Source organism: Cupressus sempervirens, chromosome 5, assembly GCF_028749045.1.
Source record: "Cupressus sempervirens isolate cs-2001-9-10 chromosome 5, ASM2874904v1, whole genome shotgun sequence".
Classification (NCBI taxonomy): domain Eukaryota; kingdom Viridiplantae; phylum Streptophyta; class Pinopsida; order Cupressales; family Cupressaceae; genus Cupressus; species Cupressus sempervirens.
The window spans coordinates 97,144,380-97,169,794 of record NC_143122.1 but is presented as its reverse complement, the minus strand read 5'-3'; the positions used below and the strand labels follow the sequence as shown (position 1 = coordinate 97,169,794).

The 25,415-nt window shown below is 34.3% G+C and overlaps 1 protein-coding gene across 2 annotated transcripts in view; it reads left to right on the top strand.

The window, feature by feature from the left end:
* MTN1 (methylthioadenosine nucleosidase 1) overlaps window positions 1-25,415 on the top strand; it is a 93,911-nt gene that overhangs the window by 7,527 nt on the left and 60,969 nt on the right. For both annotated transcript variants that reach the window (XM_089828783.1, XM_089828784.1), the window contains exons 3-4: window positions 24,950-25,041; window positions 25,295-25,401. In XM_089828783.1, coding sequence (XP_089684909.1) covers window positions 24,950-25,041; window positions 25,295-25,401 — 199 coding nt within the window. The remainder of the gene's footprint in view (window positions 1-24,949; window positions 25,042-25,294; window positions 25,402-25,415) is intronic.

Below are 25,415 nucleotides of genomic sequence, written 5' to 3'. Positions count from 1 at the left end.
AACCTTACCATCAGCAAGAGGCTAGTGGCTTGGATTTGTTCGAGTCAAACAAGTAAACGTCCACAACAACTTCCACTCAACTAAACCAATTCATCATGAAAAAAATCTACTCCAAGTGAAAGATTGAGAAAACCATACAACACTCAAAAACAATAACAAGTAATCCACCATGAAGAACCAACAATGGACTATCCATTACTTCGAAAACATCATAGCAAAATTTTGATCAAGTCTCTCCCTTAGCTATCCTACTCTATTGTAGCTCTTTAATCTCACCTCCTAAACTAATTTCCTATGCTCATCTAATCCATTACAAATGAGAAGGCCTTGGCCTTTTATATTAGTTCCATTACAATGAAGGACCAAGAACAATTAAGATCAAGGGCAGAGATTTCTTCCCACAAACCCTAATTAGGGTTGCCAAATTTACAATCAATTGCATGAAGGCACCAATCCATGGGTCAATAAGAGAATTACAATGATTTTGACAACCAATGAGAAAATTGGACACTTGTCACAATTTGATTGATTGTGCTTGAAACTAAATTTTTCTATTTGGAGGAGACAAACAATTACCAACTTGTCATCCTTGTCCTATACTCGGAGTCTTGGTTTGTTAAAATTGCAAATATTCCTTGCTCGATTGTTAGCAAGTATCTCTCAATGTATGAGACTTCTTTATCCTTTGAAATTTCCTCATGGAATTGACTTGAATCACTTGCATCTTCATGAACCTATGAACTTGATCTTTCTTGATTCTCCTTGAATATGTCCTCATGTAGTTGGATCTTTTGTGTTTTCCTGAATTTCCTCTTGATTTCAATCTGAATTTGGGGGTTGATAGCTTGAACATGAATTCTTCCTTCTCACTTGGGTCCTTAGGCTTCAGCCATCTTCTTGTAGTATTTACTTGAAGTTTTGAGGCCTTGATCATCATGTTGCCCTCTAGCTTCTCGTTATAGCGCCAACTTTTGTTGATGTGGTGATGGAGGGTATGTACACCAACAATGCTACAATTTTCCAAGAATGATTTCAATTCAGCCCTCCTTGAATTCACCTTGCAAAACAAAGGAGAAAAGCTAAGTTTGTGAAAAAAAATCACATTAATAATGAACAAAATTCATCCCACTTAGCATTAAAATTCATTTCTCTCAAAACTCTCCAATCCGCCCATTTGATTTGTCTTTCAGTTTACATGAGAAAAATAAGGCTAAAGGGAAAGGCGGAAATTCCATGTTGGGAAGATTAACGTGGTGCAAATCCTTAGCGTTAGGAATTTCCACCGATAGGATTTTCTCAAATTTTACCTCATTTCAACATTCCTTGGTGATTCCTTGTTCTTTTTTGCTCATGATGTTGCCCTCATCATCAATTGATCTTTAAATACCTTAAAGGATGGTGGACTTTGGGAGAATTAATGTGGCGGAAAATCCTGAGCATTAATTTCCATCGAGGAAATCCTTAGCATTAATAATTTCCACCCAATTCACTTTTGCCACTTAGACCCCCAAAACTTGCCTTTTCGCTTGTTATGCTCATTCTTTCACCAATTTTTTCGATTTGCTATGCCTTAGCATGATCTTGCATCTCTTTTGCTTTGATGAGGAGGGGGAAATTTTTAGTGTTAGGAATTTCCCCTAGTGGAAAATTCTTAGCGTTCAGAATTTCCCGGGTGGAAATCCTTAGTGTTTGGAATTTACGTTGAGTGTGGTTTGTTCACAATCGTTCTCCTATTTCTTGCTCATGTAAACCTTTCTCACTCAGGCTTAAATTGTACCCTCCCACTAAGACTTAGGCTAAGAAAAAAAAACCTCAGAAGGACAACAAAACTCTCATGCAAACCCTGAACAAAATTACTACCCAATGAGCCAAAATTGTTCAAATTCACCCCAAACTTGGAGACTTGAAAATGTTGTCAACTAAAACTACGCAAGACAACAACTCCTACTTGCTAAAGCAAAAAGAGGGGGTCCCCATATGCAATGGGGAAAGGGTGTGAAAATCACAAAACATCTAGCACCCACCCAAAGAAATCTTCTTGAATAATTCAAGGATTAAACTTGTGCAAAACCAAGACCCTTTTATCGACTCCACTACCACCTATCCAACAACTAGGAGATGCACCCTAAATGGAAGAAACCATGAATTCGGCTAAGCGCCTTCATCCTCGATTACACATATGTGTGCAAGTGTATTTATTCCCAACTTGACAAGAACTTAGAAAGCCTCTTGGATCCATTGGACTTATGTTTTATTGATATCCTTACTCCAAAAGCATCTTGGATAGAGCCTTGTTGCTAGTCAAGCATCCATAGCCCTGATGAGGTTATCGGTGTGGTCAACCACAAACATTGCTCTACCTTTAGGGCCCGTTTGGTTGCAAGCATAGGAATTGAAAATTAGAATGGGAATGGGAATGGAGAATAGGAATAGAAAATAGCAATTCCAATTCTGTTTGGTTCACCTGGAATTTGATTGAGAATATGTTAATCCTTTGTTTGGTTGTACAAAATTGGAATTGAAATAAGGTTAAATTTATATGTTTTTATTTTTTCCTTTAATTTTATTTGTTTTAATTTATTATTTATTATTATTTTTTCAATAATTTAAAAGAAGAATGTTTAAAAAAAAAAAAAAACCTCATTGAGGTTAATGAGAAATTTAAATTATTTCAACTTTTTTAAAATAAATAGATAATATCATGAAAATGTTATACAAAATAAATAATCGTGAAACTAGTAAAAATATATTTATCATTTATATACAAAATCATACAACATATAATCTCCATGATAAAATTGACATGTCGTTACTAAAATTTGTCCACCATCAATTATAAAATTTACATCTCCAATATCTATCTTTTAGTCATATTCGGGCATTTGGCCCCAAACCACCATAACCAATACTGCATTTATAGCAATTAGCACACAAATAACACATCGTGCAAACATGATGTCAACTTTTGCCATGGAAGCAATCTCCCTGGCAGCAGTATCTCGAACGTTGCACAACTTGCAACCATTCCTTTCATCTTCTATATAGTTTGATGTAGTTGACGTAGATGGGCCATCAACGACCCATTGAAACAAATTGCATCCGTTGTCACCCTACATTCCAAAACTACATAAGTGCTTGCCACAATAATTTATTATATTTAAAATAAACATTTAAAAAAATAGTAACAACCTTTCGACTATTTGGACAACATAAAAATTTTCGCCTAGGATTATGCTCTGTGTGTGATGTTTTCATTACTAAAGTACCAACGCCACAATGACACGATGGCAAAGTATCCAAAGACATTGCCCCTATATAAATAATGAAAAATAATAATGAGAGAAAATGAACCAAGAGCTAATAAGTTCTTATTAAACAGCAGCATATCATGGAAGAAAAAAGATTATAAGTTATCATAGAGTAGCATATGAAACATATTATACCACACTAGTTTTCATACAACAACAACCATCAAAATAACATAGCTCGAAATTCCTTCTTTATTAGAGAACAAAATCAGACCTCAAATAGCTATAATAGAACCACAAATTATATCCAATGTGCTTATAGACAAAAATACAAAGATGAAGTTGCTCCTCCATCCTATGTATCCTCTAAAATCTACAGCCAATAAGATAAATGAAGAAATGAAAACTATCTTCCCAATCTGTTGTATGACTCTACTCCAATATGAAATATAGCTTCAATATTTAGTTGAAACTTGAGACAGTCAGCTTCTATAGTTTCTACAGCAGAACTCTTACATCATTAGCAAAGAAAACATATATTTCATAAAAGAAGAAATATAAGACAGTCAGCTTCTATAGCAGCACTCACACATCATTAGCAAAGAAAACATATATTTCAGAAAAGAAGAAATATAAGACAGTCAGCTTCTACAGCAGCACTCACACTAAAAAATAAATCAGTTCCCAATCTACAAGTATATTGTTGAAATACAGCAATGCAAATTTTAGTTTTAGCACCTCTTTCCTAGTGGGATCATGTGGCTAAAATATAGTATTCTACTACATAATGAACAAAATCACTTAAAACAATATTTCCATTTATTACATTATATAATTATAATGATGCATGTTTCAGATGTAAAAGTTGGAAAGACACCTTGTGCTATTATCTTTAAAATGCCTAGTTTAATGAGAATTTGAAACTTTTGTACAAATATTGATATATGCACTAATCAAGATGGGATTCAAAGTGACGATGAATGACAGATTATTTTACGATCTCCACTCCTAGGATTTTTAATATTAAGACAAACATGATAACAAATGTTCCAATAAGTATCCTTTCTTTGATTGGAAGAGCATCTATATGCCACTGACCAAGTCTTGAAATTGATGCCTATAGAGGAAAGGAACAATGCTTGGATCTTTTGGTGAGAGGTTTCCATTCAGCACACAAGAAAGATGGGGTAGAGTAGTTGTTATGATGAGGAAGGGCAATGAAAAAAAGATCCATAGACAATTTTTATTATGCTTGTCAAGGGCTGGAATTGGATGTGTTAATAAAATAACAGAGAGAGGCCAACAAATTGGAAACGATTCAGATTTTTCAATGATTAGAGAACAAGAGAATCTCAGACTGTAACGAAAAGATGCATTGGATGACAAGTGGCAATATTCCATCAAAGTTGTATTTCCAATATTTATTGACAGTTGGAAAGGTTCTGAAGGGACACTCCATAATAGGAGACAAAGCCTGCAAATTTTCCAGAATAATATCAGAAATATTTACCACTGTTGGCAAGGACACTTTACTTTCCAATGCCATCCATAGACCTCATCAAACAGATAGTGTAACAACCGGTTTTCCCGGGTCTAATTTAACATTCAACATACTCAAGGTTTACAGTTACTATTTTCGATTTCATAGGAAGGCAATTACATCATTCATGTTCATGTGAATATGATTTACCATTAAAAACAGTTAAACAAAATTTCTTAACTAAATACTTGAAATACCATTAAATAAAATTACTTTTGAAATTGAAAATCACTTACCTCGGAAAAACTGAGACTGATAATCAACAAAGGATGCTTCTGCAATCACCCAGATTAGTCCACAAATACACTATAACAATTTCACAAGTCAACTATCATCTAAAAACTACTATACAAAAATCATTTGACGATTACAACTAAATACCACTATAATTTAAATTAGGGCATCACATATCATTTTACCAATTAGGGCATCAATTACAATCGGTTCATTTAGGGCTTCTGATACTGCTTTACCACTTAAGGCTTCTGTGACCATGGATTCAATTGAGGGCTTCTGCGACCATGGATTCAATTTAGGGCTTCTGCAACCACAGATTTTATCTAGGGCTTCCGCGACCACAGATTCAATTTAGGGCTTCTGCGACCACAGATTCAACTAGGGCTTCCAATACCACTGTATCAATTAAGGTTCCAGTTGCCACACAATCAATTAGGGCTTCGGATTTCTTTTCCTTCCGATTACTTATCTGGGACAGTATCTCAAGATTAGATAAATATTCGTATAAAAGAAAACAATTCACAAATCGACCAGGTGTAAAATAATGATAACAATGAATTTAACTCAATTCAATCTTACCTCTTCATATTAAAAATGTTAATACCTATTTCTGATAATTAATTGTATGCATAGCTTATCTCTGTCCGACTCATGTCCGACATTTTGAGTGAGGTGAAAACATTGTCAGGGGCTTAACCACTCAACCTCGGACCACAATTTATCCCCCCACGATCTCTAACAAGAAAGGCCCTCCCTACCCGGAATTGACAGGGAACATAATTCCATCCACTGGGCATCATGATATATAACACACCATATGATTTGGTAGCAGGAGATCACCATAACAAGAATATGCATGAGCTATTCATATTAAATGATAAATATTGAAATGTCATAACTGATACTGGTTCATATTATTGATGATTCCTTTCTTGGAGCAAACAGCTTTAACATTTATTCAAGAAGATCATTTAGCATTTCACACTTTGCGATTACCTTATTATATTCTTTAAAGATTTCAAAAACAAATGTTTAATAAATTGAATTCTAATTCCGCGTTATTGCAGAATATCTCCACCTCTTCACCATTTCATTGGCCTCTCTGCCAAGTGAAATCCTCAGTGTCAACATATATATTCTAATTTCATGCTTGGTAATATGCTTAAGTTTTGCAATCATATGGATTCATTCCATTAATCAAGATCATCTCAGTTTCAATGAATTGAATAATTGGTGTAAATTCAGGATCATTAAAATGATTGGATTCATAAAACGCTTCGAATATCAATAGATAGCATAATGGTTTATCTCTTCTAATTATTCTTAACCAGCTAAGGAGAATATGTTGAATCAGATGGAGGAATACATATGCAAGAAATTGTTTTATAATATATATGCTACTCAATTAATTTCTCTATCCTTAAAATCCAGAATCTAGGTATTCTAATGAATGATCAATGTAAATCAAGAACAAGACATTGGTTTTTTTCTAAATCATTAATTGTGGTTGAGAGTTACATATCCAACTATACTTTCTTCTCATCTCTCTGCTCAAAATAATCACCAAATCAAAGTTACCTATTTGTCTATTTTATTCAGACTGTATATATCATGCAACAGTGTTAATCTTATCATTGAGAGATGAATAAAATTGAGCACCGACTAGTATATCAAAGAGGAAGTAATGAATGTAACATGTCGATTGAGATAATTCTTACCAAAAGCATTTCCAAAAACATTTACATGAGCTTACATGACCTCCTTTAAGAAATTTCGAATGGCTTGCTCTTGGAAAGAAGAGTCCAGCTCCCAATTTGAGACCTGCGGCAAGGCATGAAGGAAAGACGGAAAGAGCAGTATATAAATTGGGTTTGTAACTCTCCAATAATTTGAGAGCCTCCGATAGCAAGGTAAAAGTATGGACAAAGATGAGTTACGGGTTGCACGCAGGAAGAGATATTTGGAAATAGCTGTGTGCTGAGATGATGCAAGATACGACAAAGGTTGAATAAATAATACTGAGCCAACTATTCAGCTACCTAGCAGTTACCAAGATCATGCTCGATTCTTTATTCAATTGGCTGAAGGAAAGAATAAAGAAGGAAAATAGAAGGTTTTAAAAAAGTTTTTAATTATTAAAATCTAATACTCAACTTCACTTAATAAGAGCCCAACTCTATGGCTTTCATCCATTACAAGAAACTATATGAATTCCAACCATAATTTTGATGCAAAGCAAGAACATAAAGTTAAAAAGATTATAATGGATTTTGCTTTCCGATTACTTAATCGATTAAAAACAAGGCATAAAAGAATGGAAAGAGGGTTGAAAGATTAAAACTTGAAAATAATAATTCAAATGTTGTTAAAATTCGAACATTATTAAAAATCTTATAAGTAACATCACTTTATTAATTATTAAATTATAATGGTGCTAAATCAATTGTTTATAATTATTAATTAAAATATTGTGATGAAAGATATATATATATATATATATATATATATATATATATATATATATATATATATATATATATATATATATATATATATATATATATATATATATATATATAAACCCTTTAAGGTACATTATATATTTTAACTCAATTATTTTAATTTAAATTATTTATTTAAATAACTCATGAAGTTCCACAGATGTATCCTGTTTCAAATTGCTAGATCCTCTACCTATCTGCCCAGTGATGGTGACACCCTAACTAATTCTTTTCTAACAATGCTTTGACCTCTTCGGCATGCTCCCTGCAAGAATTTTCTTCGTAATTAAATTATAAATTATATGATCATAATTAATCATAACAGTTAACCTTTCATCCTAATTCCATGAATTCGCAATTAACGATGAACTAACATGTCATCTGCACTTGAAATCATAACGACCAACTAACTTACCATTTCGCCAGATTATATCAAATTAAACTGCCAATTGACTTCATGTGAACCTCAACGTCTATATTCCAAGCTAGGTCAAAAATTGGGATGTAACGGATAGTCACCGAGAAACTAGGATGTTACAAAACACTATGCAAATGAATGATTGGTAGGTATCAATCTCATTTCACATATTCTTGAGGTTTTAAATTTCAAAAAAAAAAATGTTTTACTTTCCATCCATTGACCTCATCAACAAATAGTCATAGAGAAACTAGGATGTAAACAAATTGTACTATTCTTTGGAAAAAATCCCCAACAGTTAATCTTAAATGACATTACAAGTCATAAGAGTTAGAGATTTGACTTTAAATAGATTGTAAGTTCATAAACAGTCTCAAAAAGATTGTAAGTTCATAAAGATTATAATATATCACATAACTCCTCCAAACTTACATCTCACATATTCTTCCCTCTCCTCTTCAGTCATCTCTATGAACCCCCAAGCTTTCGTAGGTTCAGAAGTAAAAAAGTCATGTGCAACAATCAAAGTCTCCCTACTAAGTCCGGGCATGGCCTTCAGGGCAGCATATGCACTTGCAATATCATGCTTGACTTCCCTTTTATCAACATTGCTATTATGAGCCTTATTCATGTCTTGATCTATGTTCTGGGTGCTTTCACATATGACATCCAAACAAGTTGCCATGCTTGCCTTCCTCCTCTTTGGCCTCCTTGTTGTTGGCGTAGAAGGATTTGGTCTTACGGACGTAGTAGAATCGTTTGAATTAAGGAAATCTTCATCCAAATTAGGAGTATTCAAGCCCCCATCCATACGTGTATTGAAGCCCCCATCATCCTCTAGATCAACAACCTCTTCGAATAAATGCCCATCATCAGTCTCTGTAGCTGTTGCTGCTGCATTTCCTTCAGCTATGTCATTTCCAACAATGACTGCTAACTCATTGAAATAGGTGAACGGTTGCCTCTTGTACCCTCTAGCTTTTTTGAAGTCCTTTCTCTACATGATGCAAAAATTAATGAATTAGATGTCTTTCATTACAATTGATTAGGACAAATTTTTCTTGCATACAAATATTATCTAGAGAACATTACCTTCAACAACTCTTCCCATACACTATCTTCGGCATCCACGCATTGAGTAGTTTCATTCCAGGCAAAACCACTCATATTTCTCAACTCTTTCATCATTTTGTAACCTTGTTTCCATGTCTTCAACTTATTTTTAGAGTTATCCTTTACAAGATTCATATGCATATCTTCATTAAATTTCTTCTCTATTTCTGTCCAAGCTTCTTTTCTAAAGCCCCCATCACCTTTTCTTCCTAATTGAATCTACTCAAAAAGCAGATCTAGCAATTTCCGTTCCATATCTCTTGTCCACATCACTTTTACATTTTTAGTCGAAGTAGTTGTCCCAGTCACACGTACCTCAGTATCCATGCTCGTTAACAAATTGGTGAATGAAATTTGCAGCTATCAATGGGTAGCTGAAAATTTCCTAAAAATAATCAGCATCCAATATAACTCTAGATCACATCCAATAAAATTATTTTTTCATTACTTGGGTGTTGGAAAATATGTTACCCCTTATTCATTTAAACTTTGAACTAATCAACAAATTAAGATAACCCTCCAACAATCTCCAACAAAAAAGAGACAAACAGCAAGAGGTAGAGGTTATTTGCATGAGAATGAATCGCCAACAAAACAAAGACAACAAGCAACACAACCATAGGCATAAAAAGGATGCACATATCAATTCCTCATTAGTCAAATCTGAAAGTTTTTAATTTTTTTTCAAAAAATCAGCATTTCCAGCTTGACCCATCACCATAAGAAGAATAAGAGATGTTCACTATCAAATCAAAGGAAAAATACATCTGTTGTTGTAACATCCAGATTTCCCGGGTCTAATTTATCATTCAACTTACTTAAGGAATATAGTTACTTCTTATTTCATAGGAAGGCTGTTACATCATTCATGTTCATGTGAAGAAGATTTTACCGTTAAAAAAAAAATAGTTAAACAAAATTTCTTAACTAAATACTTGAAATACCATTAAATGGAAATTGAAAATCACATACCTCGGAAAAACTGAGACTGAAAATCAGCAAAGGATGCTTCTGCAACCACCCGGATTAGTCCACAAATACACTAACAATTTCACAAGTCGACTATCATCTAAAAACTGCTTATCTCAAAAAAAATCATTTGATGATTACAACTAAATACCACTATAATTTAAATTAGGGCATCACATACCATTTTACCAATTAGGGCATCAATTACCATCGGTTCATTTAGGGCTTCTGATATTGCTTTACCATTTAGGGCTTTCGCGTCCACAGATTCAATTTAGGGCTTCCGTGATGACGGATTTAATCTAAGGCTTTTGCGACCACAGATTCAACTAGGGCTTTTGATACTAATTCGGTTAGGGTTTCGATACCCCTGATTCAAATAGGGCTTCCAATACTACGGATTCAATTAGGGTTCCGATACCACTATATCATTTAGGGTTCTAGTCAGCTCTCAAATCATTTATGGCTTCAGATTCCTTTTCCTCTGATTACTTAATTGTTATAGTATCATAGGATTAGAAAATATGCTTATATTTGTTATTCATATATATGAAAGTAAAATGATGATAACAATGAAATACTTCAATTTAATCTTACCTCTTCATAAATAAAAATGATATTACCTGTTTCCAATAAACAATTGAGTTCTTGGCTTATCTTTGTCTGAGGCATATCTGACATCTTGAGAGAGGTGAAGCATTGTCAGGGGCTTAACCACCCAACCTCGGACCACAATATATATCCCCACACGATCTCTAACGAGAAAGGCCCTCCCTACCTGGAATTGGCAGGGGTCATCTTTCCATCTATTGGGCTTCTTGATAATTAACTTCACCATACGACTTGGCAACATGAGATCACAATAACAGGAATGTGCATGAGCTGTTAATTCATTTTAAATGATAAATATTGAAATAACTGATACGGATTTGATTATTACAGATTTCCTTTTTAAAGATCTCAACAATTTGACAACATTCTTCATGAGTGAAACTTGCATGGGCTAAAGTTATTATTTATCATGTTTTTATCTTATTCTGATGACATTCTTGATTTTCCGCACCTCCTCACCTTTCCTAGGCCATCAAGCCAGTGACTTCCTGGTACTAACAGGTTAATTTACTGTGGTACTTCACACCTTCTTCACCATACTCTGGCATTTTGCTTGGTGAATTCCTTGGTGTTCACTTAATTAGATATTTTGGATTTGCTCAGTAAATTTAGATAGCATGTGTATTGATGTTGATTAATTTGTACAATCAGATTTTTGAACACTACTATTTGAATTCATAAATGATGTTTAACTACAAGGATAATTGATGAAGATCTTCAATAAACTCTAAATAATGCAGGAAACCAACAGCAAGATATTAGTCTCAATCTAGCAATACATAGCCGACTATGTTCGTGTTTCCAAATCAAGAAAATAAAAACATCATTACAATGCAATATCCTTATTTTGTCTCTGTTATTAATCTTCTTGAATCCGAATCGTACACATATAACAATGTTAAGGAATTTGGCTATACAGGTCATACATGAATCCAACTCTTATCAAAATTAGAACTGCGCATCTTTATGTCAAGAACAAATAACAAAAATCCAGTTACAAAAAAAAAGATTTCAGAAACAGTATCCAACTGATTCATTTTTAAGAAATGATTTATTCAACGTACATGAGCGGGTGGAAAAATTGCACTCTAATTCAGAAACACAACATAGTCCTGCATAAAAGAAAACTATCATTGCATAGTCTTGAAGACGTTAGTACTAGCAAGCCATTTGGAAACTATCTCTAAGAATCTGAGAGTTATTGATATGGAAAGTACGACTGGAAAGGATTAAGGAAACGACACTATGGGTGTGGTATTCTATACTTATGCTGCAGACTCATCAATTAAATACAAGGTAATGCATGATGGCATTAAATTAATGGTATGATTATCTATTTCTACTTCCACCCTTTTGCATTCGAATGGAAACATAAGCCATCATGACATGAATTTTGATATCTCAATCTTCCGTACTACTGTTGCTACCATAAGGAAGGAAAGAATCTGAGAACCCGCGGAAAATTTAGAGTATTCAAAATACTGGGTTTGTCGTGCATAGGACTAGCAATAAAAGATAAATAATTAAGATGTAATCAGGGCCTTACATGACTCCAAAAGATTCAGAAGACCTGCACTTGATTAAATCTGGATTTCTGAGCTGTGACCCATGGCAAATATGTTAAGGAAGTTTGGCAACGTGAATTCATTCTCTGAGCTCTGTTACCTTGGTTACCGGCGGTAATGGGTTTGAAAGACTAGAAGAAAAAATATCCTAATACGTGATATGACTATGGAGGTAAAATAAATAAATAAAAAGCCTGACTCTATGACTTCCATCCGTTACAAGAAACCTATGAATGCAAAACAAATCGAATTTTTAAAAGAAAAGAAATATAAAGTTGAAAATGATTATACAATTCAAATTGTCAAAAAAATTAAATAGATCTCCATGCCAAGTGTTGTCATTAAAATGTAAAGAATATTAAATCGGAAAGAATAGAGTTGGAAGGTTATAATTCGAGAATTATAATAATTAAAATGTTATTATAATTCAAACATTATTAAAATTTTATATGTACAAGCAACATTACTTTATTAATTATTAAATTATAATAGCGCTAAGTCATTTTTATATTATATGCACGTATTTAAATATTAATTAAAATAATATGATGAAAAGTAAATTAAAATCTTTTGGGATACTTTATATATTTTAATCCAATTATTTTAATTAAATTATTTATTTAAATAACTCATGCGGTTCCACAGATGTACCCTGTTTCAAAACGCTAGGTCCTCTACCAGTCTGCTCAATAATGATGATGCCCTGCCTAATTCTTTTCTGACAATGCTTCCACCCCTTTGACTGCTTCCTGCAAGGAATTTCTCCGTAATTAAATTATTAATTATTTTATCATAAATAATCATAACAATTAACCTTTCATCTTAATTCCATGAATTCGCGGTTAACGATCAACTAACATGTCATCTTCACTTGAAATCATAACGACCAACCATCTTACCATTTCACCAGATTATATCAAATTAAATTGCCATCTGACTTCATGCGAATCTCAACGACTATATTTCAAACTAGGTCAAAAATTGGGATGTAACAGTTGTACCATTGAAAGCCTCTTCAAAGGCCAAATCCCAATGACTTTCAATGAAGTCTCATATGTTTAAAAATGTATACATCTATATTATATTTACAAGTTTTTTTTGGTATTGAGGTATTAAATATAACATAGATGGGTAGAAAAACTAGATGAGACCAATAACATTGATAAAGTTGTTGCCATAGGATAAGGCACATATTAATCTCAGGAAAGCTTAACAGACCAGTTATAACAAAACATAAAGCATAATACCTCATGAAGGCATAACAGCATAATACATCTTCTAAAATGAAGCCATATCAGCATAATACCTCATGAAAGCATAACAAAACATAAAGCTTAAAATAACAACATAATAAGTCCAACTCCAAACTGCATATAAGCTCAATATTGGTGCTCAGCTAACCTTACAATTCAAAGCATCATTGAAGATCCCTAAAACTGAAGTTTTTGCCACAAAGTCATTTTCATAGAAATACCAAGTACAAATATTATAAATACCTCATATACAAATTGTGGGCTGTTAAAACTATTATTACCATACAACAAAAACTCTCTCAAGAGTGCAATATACATAAACTACAAAATGCAATTCCGTTTACTACAAAGTGCAATCAAATGTTCCTATTTTGTAGTACAGCTAAGTTCGAGAGTTGTAGTCTTCCCACATCCTTCAGGCTATTTCATCTTGAAATTTCCCCTAGTCATCTCTATCTCGTTGATTCATTCCATAAGTTTCCAGAATTGGCATAGCTATCCCAGCACGATCATCATCCTCTTCAATATCCACTTCGGATGGAAGACCATCCTCCATTGTAATGAAGTTATGTAGTATGCCGCATGCCAAAACAATTGTAATGAAGTTATGTAGTATGCCGCATGCCAAAACAATCTTTGTTTGGGTAAATATACTGTAGGATGTTGCATGCTTGAGGATAGGAAAACGTTGCTTGAAAATACCAAATGTCTGCTGTATCACATTCCTAAGAGAGGAGTGTCGTTGGTTAAATAACTCTTTGGGATTGCTGATTGGGTTTACTCTACAAAACTCTTTTAGGTGATAACACGTACACCGATAAGGGGCAAGAAATCCTGGTACATTTGGATACCCGACATCAACTAAATAGAATTTTCCTACGGAAATGGAAATAAAGATATAGTCAAAATAGAGCATTAAAGTTTTGATTTAATATAATAAAAACATAATCATATCAAATATGAATTAATATACCAGGAGGCACCGCAAGTGGATCTGCTCTAGATAGAGCTGAAGCAAGCACCTGACTATCTGCAGCAGACCCTTCCCAACCAGCAAGAATGTATTGAAACTTATAGTCGAATGAACAAACACCCAAAACATTCTGTGACAAATTGCCTTTTCTATCATGATATTTTGCTTAGATGTCCACATTGACAGTTACTGGCATATGGGTTCCATCAATTGCACCAACACAATCCTATAACAAGCAATAGTATTATCAAATATAAATTAATATAAATAACTCTGTAGTAATGAAATACATGCCACTAGGATATTTACCTTGAAATACGGGTCAAAACAGTCCTTACCAGAAATTTCTGGAGGAGTGGTTGCAACAAGGGGTAAAAGGTAATCGCTATGAAGTGCTAAGATAGCCTTTAGGACCTTGTGGAAGTGTCGACTCATTGTCTCTCCTGAGCGACCAAAGTTATGACCAATCTTTCAATTCCTTAGATTGTGGCCAAGGGTGCAGAGGAACATTACTAGTTGTTCTTCCAATGTCATGTTTGTCGTATCTTGAATGCTCCCTTTTTGCCTTAGAATATTGGCCAAGTGAAAGAAGGCTACTCTACTCATGCGTATTTGATCATGGCAATATGTGTTATTGGAATGGATAATACGCTTATAAAAAAGGCACGCAGCTCTTCTTTGCTTATGCCTATTTCTTCTAGCCTCTTGTAAAGATGCTACTATAATTATTGCAAGAGTGGCAAGCAAAACAATGAGTATGCGCATGACCTTGATCTTCCTAACTATGGCTCCTTGGACTTCTATGTCATCAATAAGATCCATCGAAAGACCTACAACCACATAATGTTGTTACTATGTTGCGTAATCACATCAAAATATATAGGGATGCTTACTAGAGTTATTGTACGACAAAAAATATTATAAAAGATAAAGGCAAAGAATCATTTAAACGTAAACATAAACATGAATATATGAATAAGGAAAATATATATTACATTCTATAGTTCATCATCTCACATTAAAATTTTTGCACAGTTCTTCCAAACAACTCATCATGTTGTTTTTATTCATGTCATTGGGCATTAGTATAGAGCAGTATTTGGTATTGTATTTCTTTTAATAGCTATGGATAGGACATGATAAAACTCATAGCGGGAGCTTTAATAACTTTTATACCAATCATATGTAGGTTTAGCTTCGTATACTGACAGTGATGGGCTATGTTTTGCATCACCATGCTCCCTATTTTTTGTTTATTAGCACAAATATGTTGTATTTTCTGTGATGCATTGTTTTGCTTGACTTTTGTTGTTCTCAAATTTTATTGATTGGCTGTCTTTACTTTTCAGATCATAGAAATTGGAATTTATTTTGATAATTTGTCATATTACTTAATCTGGAATATCTAAAAAGTAATAATTTTAAGTGGTTGTTTGATGTATCAACAAATTAGTATTCATAATTTTTGTTTAGTTTGATTTGTGCTTCGTTTTCATGTGTCTTTATATGAAACACCTTGATGCACCTATGGGACTGAGAGTTGAAGGTGCAAAATATGAAATGTAATTAAGAGCTTCACACAGTTATGATGGTTTTGGTCAAGATAAGGAAGTGGTGTAACTTATTAACACTCGAGCATCAGCACTGCAGAAAGGTATTTTCTACAAGACTTTACAGTCAACAGTCAAGAAACAGTACACTCCCCAGGCTAACCACACAATTTTGGTCTGCCGATCTTAGGAAAAGCCATAAGATAGCAACTCCATTTTGACCAATTCCAAACTCATTGGCGTGCAAGAAGATTCTAATACTAGTGCCAGTTTTCTTGCAAGATATATAGCACAACAATTAATACCTTATTGAAACCACAAAAGTTTCACCTGACTTGTTAAACACTTGGGAAAAAGCATTTAATTAATATATGGCATAACAGCACAAGATCCTGCCTTTTAAACTACCCATGCATATAGAAATTGTACTACACTAACCTGACCGCCCTCTCTACAGCAGACAATAAGCATGCTACCCTAGCCTCGACAACTGTAAGACAACAAGCTGCACTACATTAGCCTTTGAAAGAATTACTCATGCACACAATAATGACCTAAAACAAAGTGCACATCAATATTGATCAAACAAACTTATCAAATCACACAAAAAAATATAGAAATGCAGCAGGCATCTACTAGTGGCAACTTACCAACTTACCAGACATGGCATTAAATAAGCAAATGACATAACAGCACAAGATCCTGCCTTTGAAACTGCCCATGCATATAAAAACAGTACCACACTAGCCTGAACGCTCTATACAGAAGACAATAAGCCATACAACTAAATGGCCAAAATGCAAGACATGCCAGACAGACCTAATCCCACAAAAGAAAAATAAAATAAAATACAGAAATGCACCAGGCATCCGTATGGAAACTTCTATTACTGACGTACTAGACAAGGCAGTCTTATCTAGTGTACCTCTAGAAATAAATTCTGTACAAATTAAAAAAAATATGTTCTGACAAACAGGAAACAACCATCTTGCAATGCCGATGACAATTAATAATTAGCATCTGTATGACAATTTACTTAACCTCAGAGCGCTAGTAAAGGATACCAAAAATTAGTATTTACTCTAGATTATACATCTTCACATAGTCTCTCTAGCATGCATGTCAAGATAATCTACAGAATTTTCTATTATTACCCCATACAAATACTATCCTGCAGTTGAGTGAATTAGAATAGATGAAACCAAATTCTAAAAACTGGTCTCAGTTGTCAAACATTTACTTTTGGTACCAAAAAGCTACTGACAGCCAGCATTAAATGACAGTGAAATCTAAGATGAGATTACAAATTCAATGAGAAAAGACATTTCTTAATGAATACATAGAGTAGGGAAATGAACTCAAATCATTTTGACAATTTCTTTGTATAGGTGGATTTAAGATTTCGAAGTCTAGCAGTTGATTAAGTATATGAACTAACCTACTAACTATTTGAAATGGTGACAATGATAGTTTTTAATGTTAATTTATACATTCAAACATAGCAATGAGAATGTGATATATTTAGATAAACTAGAAAGATGAATCAACTAATTTGTTTTGGGTCTATTGTGGATGATTAGAGGGGTGGAGTCACATAACCCAGAAAATATGTAATAACAAGATTATTAACAACGAATAAGACCAAAAACATTAGAAACAAGATTATTAAAAAAGGAATAAGAGTACGAGGAGAAAGATTATTGAAGAAGAAATAGCCATGATTTATACAATGAGAGCACTAGATGAGAGGAGGCCATGATTCATCATCAGACATGAGTGCAACTTAGAAGAAAAAGATTAAACATGATCCAAAACTTCATTAAAAACCATAGTATTTGAAACAAAATCTGAACAAGCTCAAATATGCATGAGGTTGATCACAACATACCCTGTAGTGAATCAGTTTCTCCTTCAGGAGACTGTTTTTCCAAATGTGCCATATTTGTCTGTTGAGGAGTGCAAGAGTTGAGAAAACGGTGATGGGAAAGAGAAGGAAGGAGGAAGAATAAATAAAGAGAATTTTGTGAAGACTGTGTGAATTAAATGGATGACCAGTAGGCGTGAAATGCAGGAGAAGGGCTCTTTACCAAATATAAAAGTGGGATGTGTGTGATTTCTCTGACACAAAATATATATACATTTAGAAAGGTAATAAATTTTTACAAAATAAATAAAAATCATACTTAGTTTTGTATACTGTATTCGTTCCTTTTCCATTTTCATTTGGTTATTGCAATTTTCATGAAAAATGTGCTATAGTGAGGAACCACTACCCATTCGGTGTCTTTTGAGGTGTCTGTAATTTCATCGAATCCTTCATTTGCCAAAGTTACAACTTGCAATCACTCCATTTTGTGAGACAACTGCTCTTCAATGCATTAATTTTACATCCCTCCTATAGCAGTTGCCAGCCACATCAAATTTCTGGCATTTGCGACATGGGAAAAGCTCCTCTTGATGTGTCTGATGAGCATTACATTCAGTTGTTTTCATTTGAGCAGACCCCAATCTATTTGATCGACAATTATTAGAAACCTGATTCCTTTCAAGTGATGGTGCTATGGTGTTTCCTATTTTGTGATATGTTCTAATACTTCCTATGTAAGAGCAAAAAGATGGTAATTGGGAGAAAAATACAATTCTTTCTTGAAAACAATTGACTCGATTAACAAATGGACTCTCTTAAAAGCAAATGACCTGGTTAGAAATGACCTTTCTTGGAAGCAACCGACTTACAACGCTCATCGAATTTTTAGCGGACACGGGCTTTGTTAAAGACATTTACAGGGAAAATGTATGTTAAATCCATACAAATGAAGCCTTGAAAATCTACAAAGAAACCAATAACAACAAAAGTGAATTTCCATGCATCTACAAAATGATATAATAACAAAGTGAACTCACATCTAAAACCTCTTAAACTTCCATAAAACGCTTCGAATAAAAGAAAAACTTGAATCGATTGCAGCTGGAGACAAATCATGGGAACCCTGAATCCCCAAAACCCCTTTTAACTCCTTCTAGTAGTGGCACACAACTAAACTTGAACTTAAACAAAAGTTGTTCAGTTCGCTACAAATTTGCTTGGAAAAGGGCTTAAATAATTCAGGATGTAATGGTGGCCAAACCTTGTTACAGAGTCTAGATACCAAACTGTTGTGCTCCCTCTTGAGCGGAGAATTAGTTTGGCAAACACCTCTGAACCAGTATTTGATGATGTGCACTCCTCTATCTCACAACCCACACTCAGCAAACATCCCTGCAACATCATGTCAAAAACCAGTTTTAGTCTTACAATGTCAAAAATGGTGATGCAGTTTCCAGAAACATAAATGGTAAATTAAACCCCAAGTTCCCCAAAAATGAAGGAAACCATAGTGCATATGCCCATCTGTTCAATGCTTGCGCAACCAGTAAATCGCTGCCCAAATCACCTGTTCAATGCTTGCGCAACTAGTAAAATGCTGCCCAAACCACCTGTTCAACACTTGCGCAACTAGTAAAATGCTGCCCAAACCAATGTTGCCCTAAAACGTTGCGCTTCAACCTTGCACAAATGACTTCGATTTTTTGTTCCCACCAAAAACCTACCCAACATACCCATGCGTGGAACCACGGACATGACAAGATTATTGATTTTGGAATAGTAATTTTGAGAATGGGAATGGCCTATTCTAATAACAAGTATTTTTAACAATGGGTAAAAGCTCATTTTGGGGCTAAAATGAGTATACATATTCTTATACCCAATACCAATTCCATGCACTAAACAACAAATTAGAATCATATTCTAATTCTGTACACCTATTCCACTTGTATTCTAGCAACCAAACGGGCCCTTAGTGATTATCTTTATAGCATCGGTAGAGATATTTGCACACCCAAAGCATAACCATTTAATTTTTTCTCATTTTTTATTTTTATTTTTATTTTTTATTTTTCTCTCTTCTTTTGTTTTGTGCCTTTACCCTCTCTTTTCCACCTTTTTGTTTGGCTTACGAGCAGTGAGGCTCGTAGAGGGTTTGGAAGACCACAATGGCATATTTTTACTAATCCCAACTTCACCTTGAGAACCCTCGAAGATTTCAAAGCAATTAAGTGTAACTAAATTATTGTAATCAAAAGACTTAGATACTCAAACCCAACGAATGTATTCAATCCAAATTTAGTACAAATTATTTTAGCAAGATAAGGTTATTAAGAACCCAATCTCCAACTCAAGGAAATAGTCAAAAGAGATATCCAAGAAATATACCAAACAAATCCCTTGGGAGAAATACATGAGTGTGTTGTCTAACACCTAGCCTTTCTCACAAATTTGGATCCCTCTAGCTAAGCTAACCAAGTAGACAACTAAACTATAGGAGGCTAGACAACTAAAGAAAAAAACAAGTAAACTACCTAGGTCAATGGCTCAAGGCAGACCTATAGACTACCTATCTAAAGAAAACTAAGCCAAGCAACTAATTGAGCCACTCAAATAACTGTCAAGTCCAATGACTTGGGGCAATTTAACTTTCCGACTCGACAAGGAAACAACTATTCTAACCAACAGAAAGGAAACCTACCCTAACCCTCTTGAACCAAATGGTTCAAGACAAACCTACTCTAACTATGTACAAGAATCCCCAAGGGATGACACAAACCAAACTAATATATACACTTGATCCAACATGGTTTCTCAAGATTTTCAAGAGTAGCAAGGCTTGGGTAAGGGTTCTCATTTTGGCATTTTTATCCTCGTACTCAAAAAATATTTATTACCAGACTTTCAAACTCAGGAAAATTATCATGCAAGATCAACAGTTAAGGCAATTCATGTGGGCGATGGTTAATCCAAATGCAACTTTCTTTTCCTAAGCCTCCATAGTCAAAATAAAAACTTTCAAGATTTTCAACATTAGAAGCAAGGAAAGAAACAACCTAGCATGTCGCTAGTGGTGGTTCATGTTGAAATCGTTGTTGATCATCCACAACTTCAAGAGGTCGTAGTTGGTGGTGGATTCCCCCTTTGGCATCAGCATCAAACTCACAGGTGCTCAAGGTAGGATTACTCTTTAGATCAACCCCTTGGAATGCATCTTTAGGTGGCTTCTCCATATATAGCACGAACCACGCATGCTTGTGTGTATTGCTAAGTGCATCCTCAAAAATCAAGGATTCATTGATAATGTCTCCTTCAAATATCTTCCCAAGTTGTTCGAGTGCAATATCCGATTGTAACATCATGCCAAACTATTCTTCATCGTCTTCTTTATGGTTTTGTTTGTAGATTTCATTTTAGGAACATCTCGCAATTCTTAATGTAGAATCTCATCAAACATAGCACCCTTGCGACTAAAAGGAAGATCACCCATTATATTCATTAATTCATCATCAAATTCAATATCAAGTGGCAAGATCTTTGGAGGTCAAAGTTGATGGGGAACCATGCCACTTGTAGTAACTTGATCATCTTGAAATGCATATGGCAATGAATCAACTTCTTTCATGATATTGTTTAGTACCCCCCAAAGAACTTGATGGTGATGATGCCTTGAAAGGTCTATCAAATTGTTCTTCATATTTAAATTCGCATGCGATATCTTGCAACTCCTTGTTCAACTGGTCCACTTGACTATCTTATTCCCAAAGGGTGTTTGAAATTCCTTGCAATTCATCCTCAAGAATTTGTTCTTGTAGCATGAGGGAAAGTTGACCAAGGATCACCTCAAAGTTATGATGATCACCTTCTAGTTCTTCAAGTTTTTTATCTTATCCTTCTATGCTTCCCCTTCCTTGAATAAAATCTATTGCCTCCTTAATTTTCTTGCCCACCCCTTCTAGTGAAGTGATGTGTGAAAGTTCTTCCTGATTATCCTTGTTGTTATATTCAGCCAGGCTTCCTTCATGCAACTGATTTCTTTCTTCAACATTTGGTTCCCAACTGGAGTGATGATTTCTACCTTCCTTTGACATCTAAATGGGGAGCTGAAATAAAACCTTCCCACCCGCTGCAGATATTTCCTCATACCAACCCATTTGAAACTTGATCATGTTAATAGTGTCTTGAGAGATGGGTAAGTAGATTCTGAATGTGAAAGGTTATGCACGCTACACCAAGTATTTCCTCTATACCCAATCTTGGTTTTCTAATGATATTGTTTTTGAACTTGAGAATTTTTGCTTCTGAATTGACAAGTACTACAGACTTATATACTTGTGAAAAAGAAATTCTACCTCCTAATGCCAAGTCCACCCTCAAGAGAAGTCCACCAAATGGGAAGAACATCCAACTACCTATCCAGTTGAGAAATCTTTTCTTTTTCAATTTTCAATTTTCTTTTTTGATTTTTCACTTTTGAAGAGATCCACTATCTCAAACATAACTTGAAAGCTCACTTGTTGATGATTCGACAAATGAACTTTGTCCGCCCTCCTTATAGCACCAATTTTTGTTGATGTGAGTTTTGTTCCACTACAACATGTAGAATCAAATACTTAATGTTTCCAGGAGAAACATGAAACACTCAATCCTCTCTTGATATAAGGTCATCTCTCATGCTAAGCTTGCAAAGTAAGATCATGAAATAACTTCAAGGTTCATTCTTAATTGTAAACTTCAGTCAATTTTATGATGTGATATGCTGCTTATCACAAAGGGACTTACTCTATTCATTCGATGGATATCAACTTGTACACTTCTAAAGATTTGGCTTCACAACATGTAATGAAAATAGAGTTCAACTTTTCCACTTTAACTCCAACTTAAATTTATCTTCTATTTCAACTTCTACTTCTAATTGCAAATGCAAGGAATTATGGATGACTTGGACCGTACTAGATGAAATCTCACTAGTAGCTCCACCCACCTAGTGCAAGCTTCTAAGGAACACTTGAATGGTTTTCAAATCAATATCTCCTCTCCAATGCCATCAAATGGATGCAAACTAAAGATTGAATATTAATTGAAGTAAGTGCATTCAGTCATTGACTTACCACCCAAGGCACCCTTACCATCAACAAAAGGCTAGTGGCCCAGATTTGTTCAAGTCAAACACATAAACATCCAAAACAACTTCCGTTCAATTAAACTAACTCAACATGAGAATAAATCTATTCCAAGTGAAAGATTGAGGAAACCATGCAACACTCCGAAGCAATAACAAGTAATTCAGCATGAAGAAACAACAATGAACTATCCATTACTTTGAAAGCATCATAGCAACAATTTGATCAAGTCTCTCCCTTAGCTATCCTACTCTACTCTAGCTTTGTAATCTCACCTCCTAAACTAGTTTCCTATGCTCATCTAATCTATTATAGATGAGAAGGCCTTGGCCTTTTATAGAAGTTCGATTACAACGAAGGACCAAGATTGATCCAAGATCAAGGGTCAAGATTTCTTCCATTAAACCCTAATTAGGGTTGCCAAATTTACAACCAAATACATGAAGGCACCAATTCATGGGCCGATAAGAAAATTACAATGATTTTGATAGCCAATGAGAAAATGGGACACTTGGAACGATTTCATTGACTGTGCTTGAAACTGAAATTTTCTAATTGGAGGAGACAAACAATTGCCACCTCATCATCCTTATCTCGTGCTTGGAGTCTTGGTTTGTTAAAATTGTAAATATTTCTTGCTCGATTATTAGCAAGTATCTCTCAATGTATGAGATTTCTTTATCCTTTGAAATTTCCTCATGGAATTGATTTGAATCATTTGCATCTTCGTGAATCTGTGAACTTGATCTTTCTTGGTTCTCCTTGAATATGTCCTCATGTAGCTGGATATTCTGTGTTTTCTTGAATTTCCTCTTGATTTCGATCTGAATTTGTGGGTTGATAGCCTGAACATGAATCCTTCCTTCTCACTTGGGTCCTCAGGCTTGAGCCATCTTCTTGTCATATCCCTTGAAGTTTTGAGGCCTTGGTCATCATCTTGCCCTCTCACTTGGACTTAGGCTAAGAAAAAAAACCTCGGAAGGACACCAAAACTCTCACGCAAACATCGAACAAAAATTACTTCCTAGAGAGCAAAATAAGACAACGACTTCTACTTTCTAAAGCAAAAAAAGGGGGTCTACATTTGCAATGTGGTGATGGTTTGAAACCCACACGATAGGATGGAGTTAATAGAATGGTGGTAGTTTGAACATCTTGCATTTACCTTTAGGAGATTGCACTAGCTTGGTTGATGTTGATAGACATCCACAATTTCTTGCATTCTATCTAGGAGTAGAATAGTTTTCTCTAAAAGCTTTCCTTGAATTTGTTCAGCAGTGATTGAAGAAGTTAAATTTGAAACTTGAATCCATTGGATGAACAATGTAAGTCCCTTTGTGATAACCAATATATCACATCTTAAAACTGAGTGAAAATCCACAATTGGAAGGAAAAACTTGAGGCTGTCATTTGATCACACAATCCAGATACATTGTTTAGCACATGAGCATCCTTATTCAAAAGAGAGTTGGAAATTTGGTATTTCATCTTGAATATTAAGTATTCGATTCTGTATATTGCAGTGGAAGATAACTCACATCAACAATACTCAAGTAATCACTATAACAACTAATTTCTGTGAGTGTTTATTTGCAATGACGTTTTAAATGATGGTGTGCATTGGTGAGAATTCACAAGACAAGTGATCTCCAAAGCACATAAGCACCTCTAAGTGTTTGTTAGTATTGTGGGGAAACACCAATCTTCAGAAAATCCATGGTATGGGGGTCTTCACCCTCTAGCTTCGTTACCAAGTGACAAATGTTTGTGTGGTGCATTCCTTGGTTTCATATTGATTATCATTAATTAATAATTTCTTCATAAATAAATGTGTATTTATCTCAATGAATTTAATTTTTGGTTTCAAAATATTTCAATTATTTATGCATATATGTTTTCAAATTTCTTGACGAGTCTGTGTCATACCATGCTTTAGGTAGAAATAGAGATTAATATACTTATGTGGTGGATCCTGAACAGGTTTCCAAAGGGTGTGCCCTGGATTAGATATCATGGAAAGTACAAAGATCTTCAAATCAGTATCGTCACAGCAGGAAAAGATGTTATATTTGGTAAGCATTGATTTTTTTTTGCTTATTGTAAAGATTATATATAATCTCAAGCTTTTTTAGCAATAAGGTTAATAGAAGTTTATAAATGCTCACAAATTTTCACTAATTTATTACCATGTGCTGATATTAAGCGTTCACAAGAAGCTTTCTTGTCATTAATAATGCTATAAAAATGTAATTATAGTTCTCTTAATATTTTCAGACTGTTGTAAAATCCATCTATAACCTATCATCTTTGTATTCCATGGTACAGGTGTTGATAGTGTTGGAACAGTAAGTGCAGCTCTGGTGACTTATGCTTCAGTGCAGGCACTAAAACCAGATATTGTTATAAATGTAGGCACTGCAGGTGGATTCAAGGTATTTAACCCATA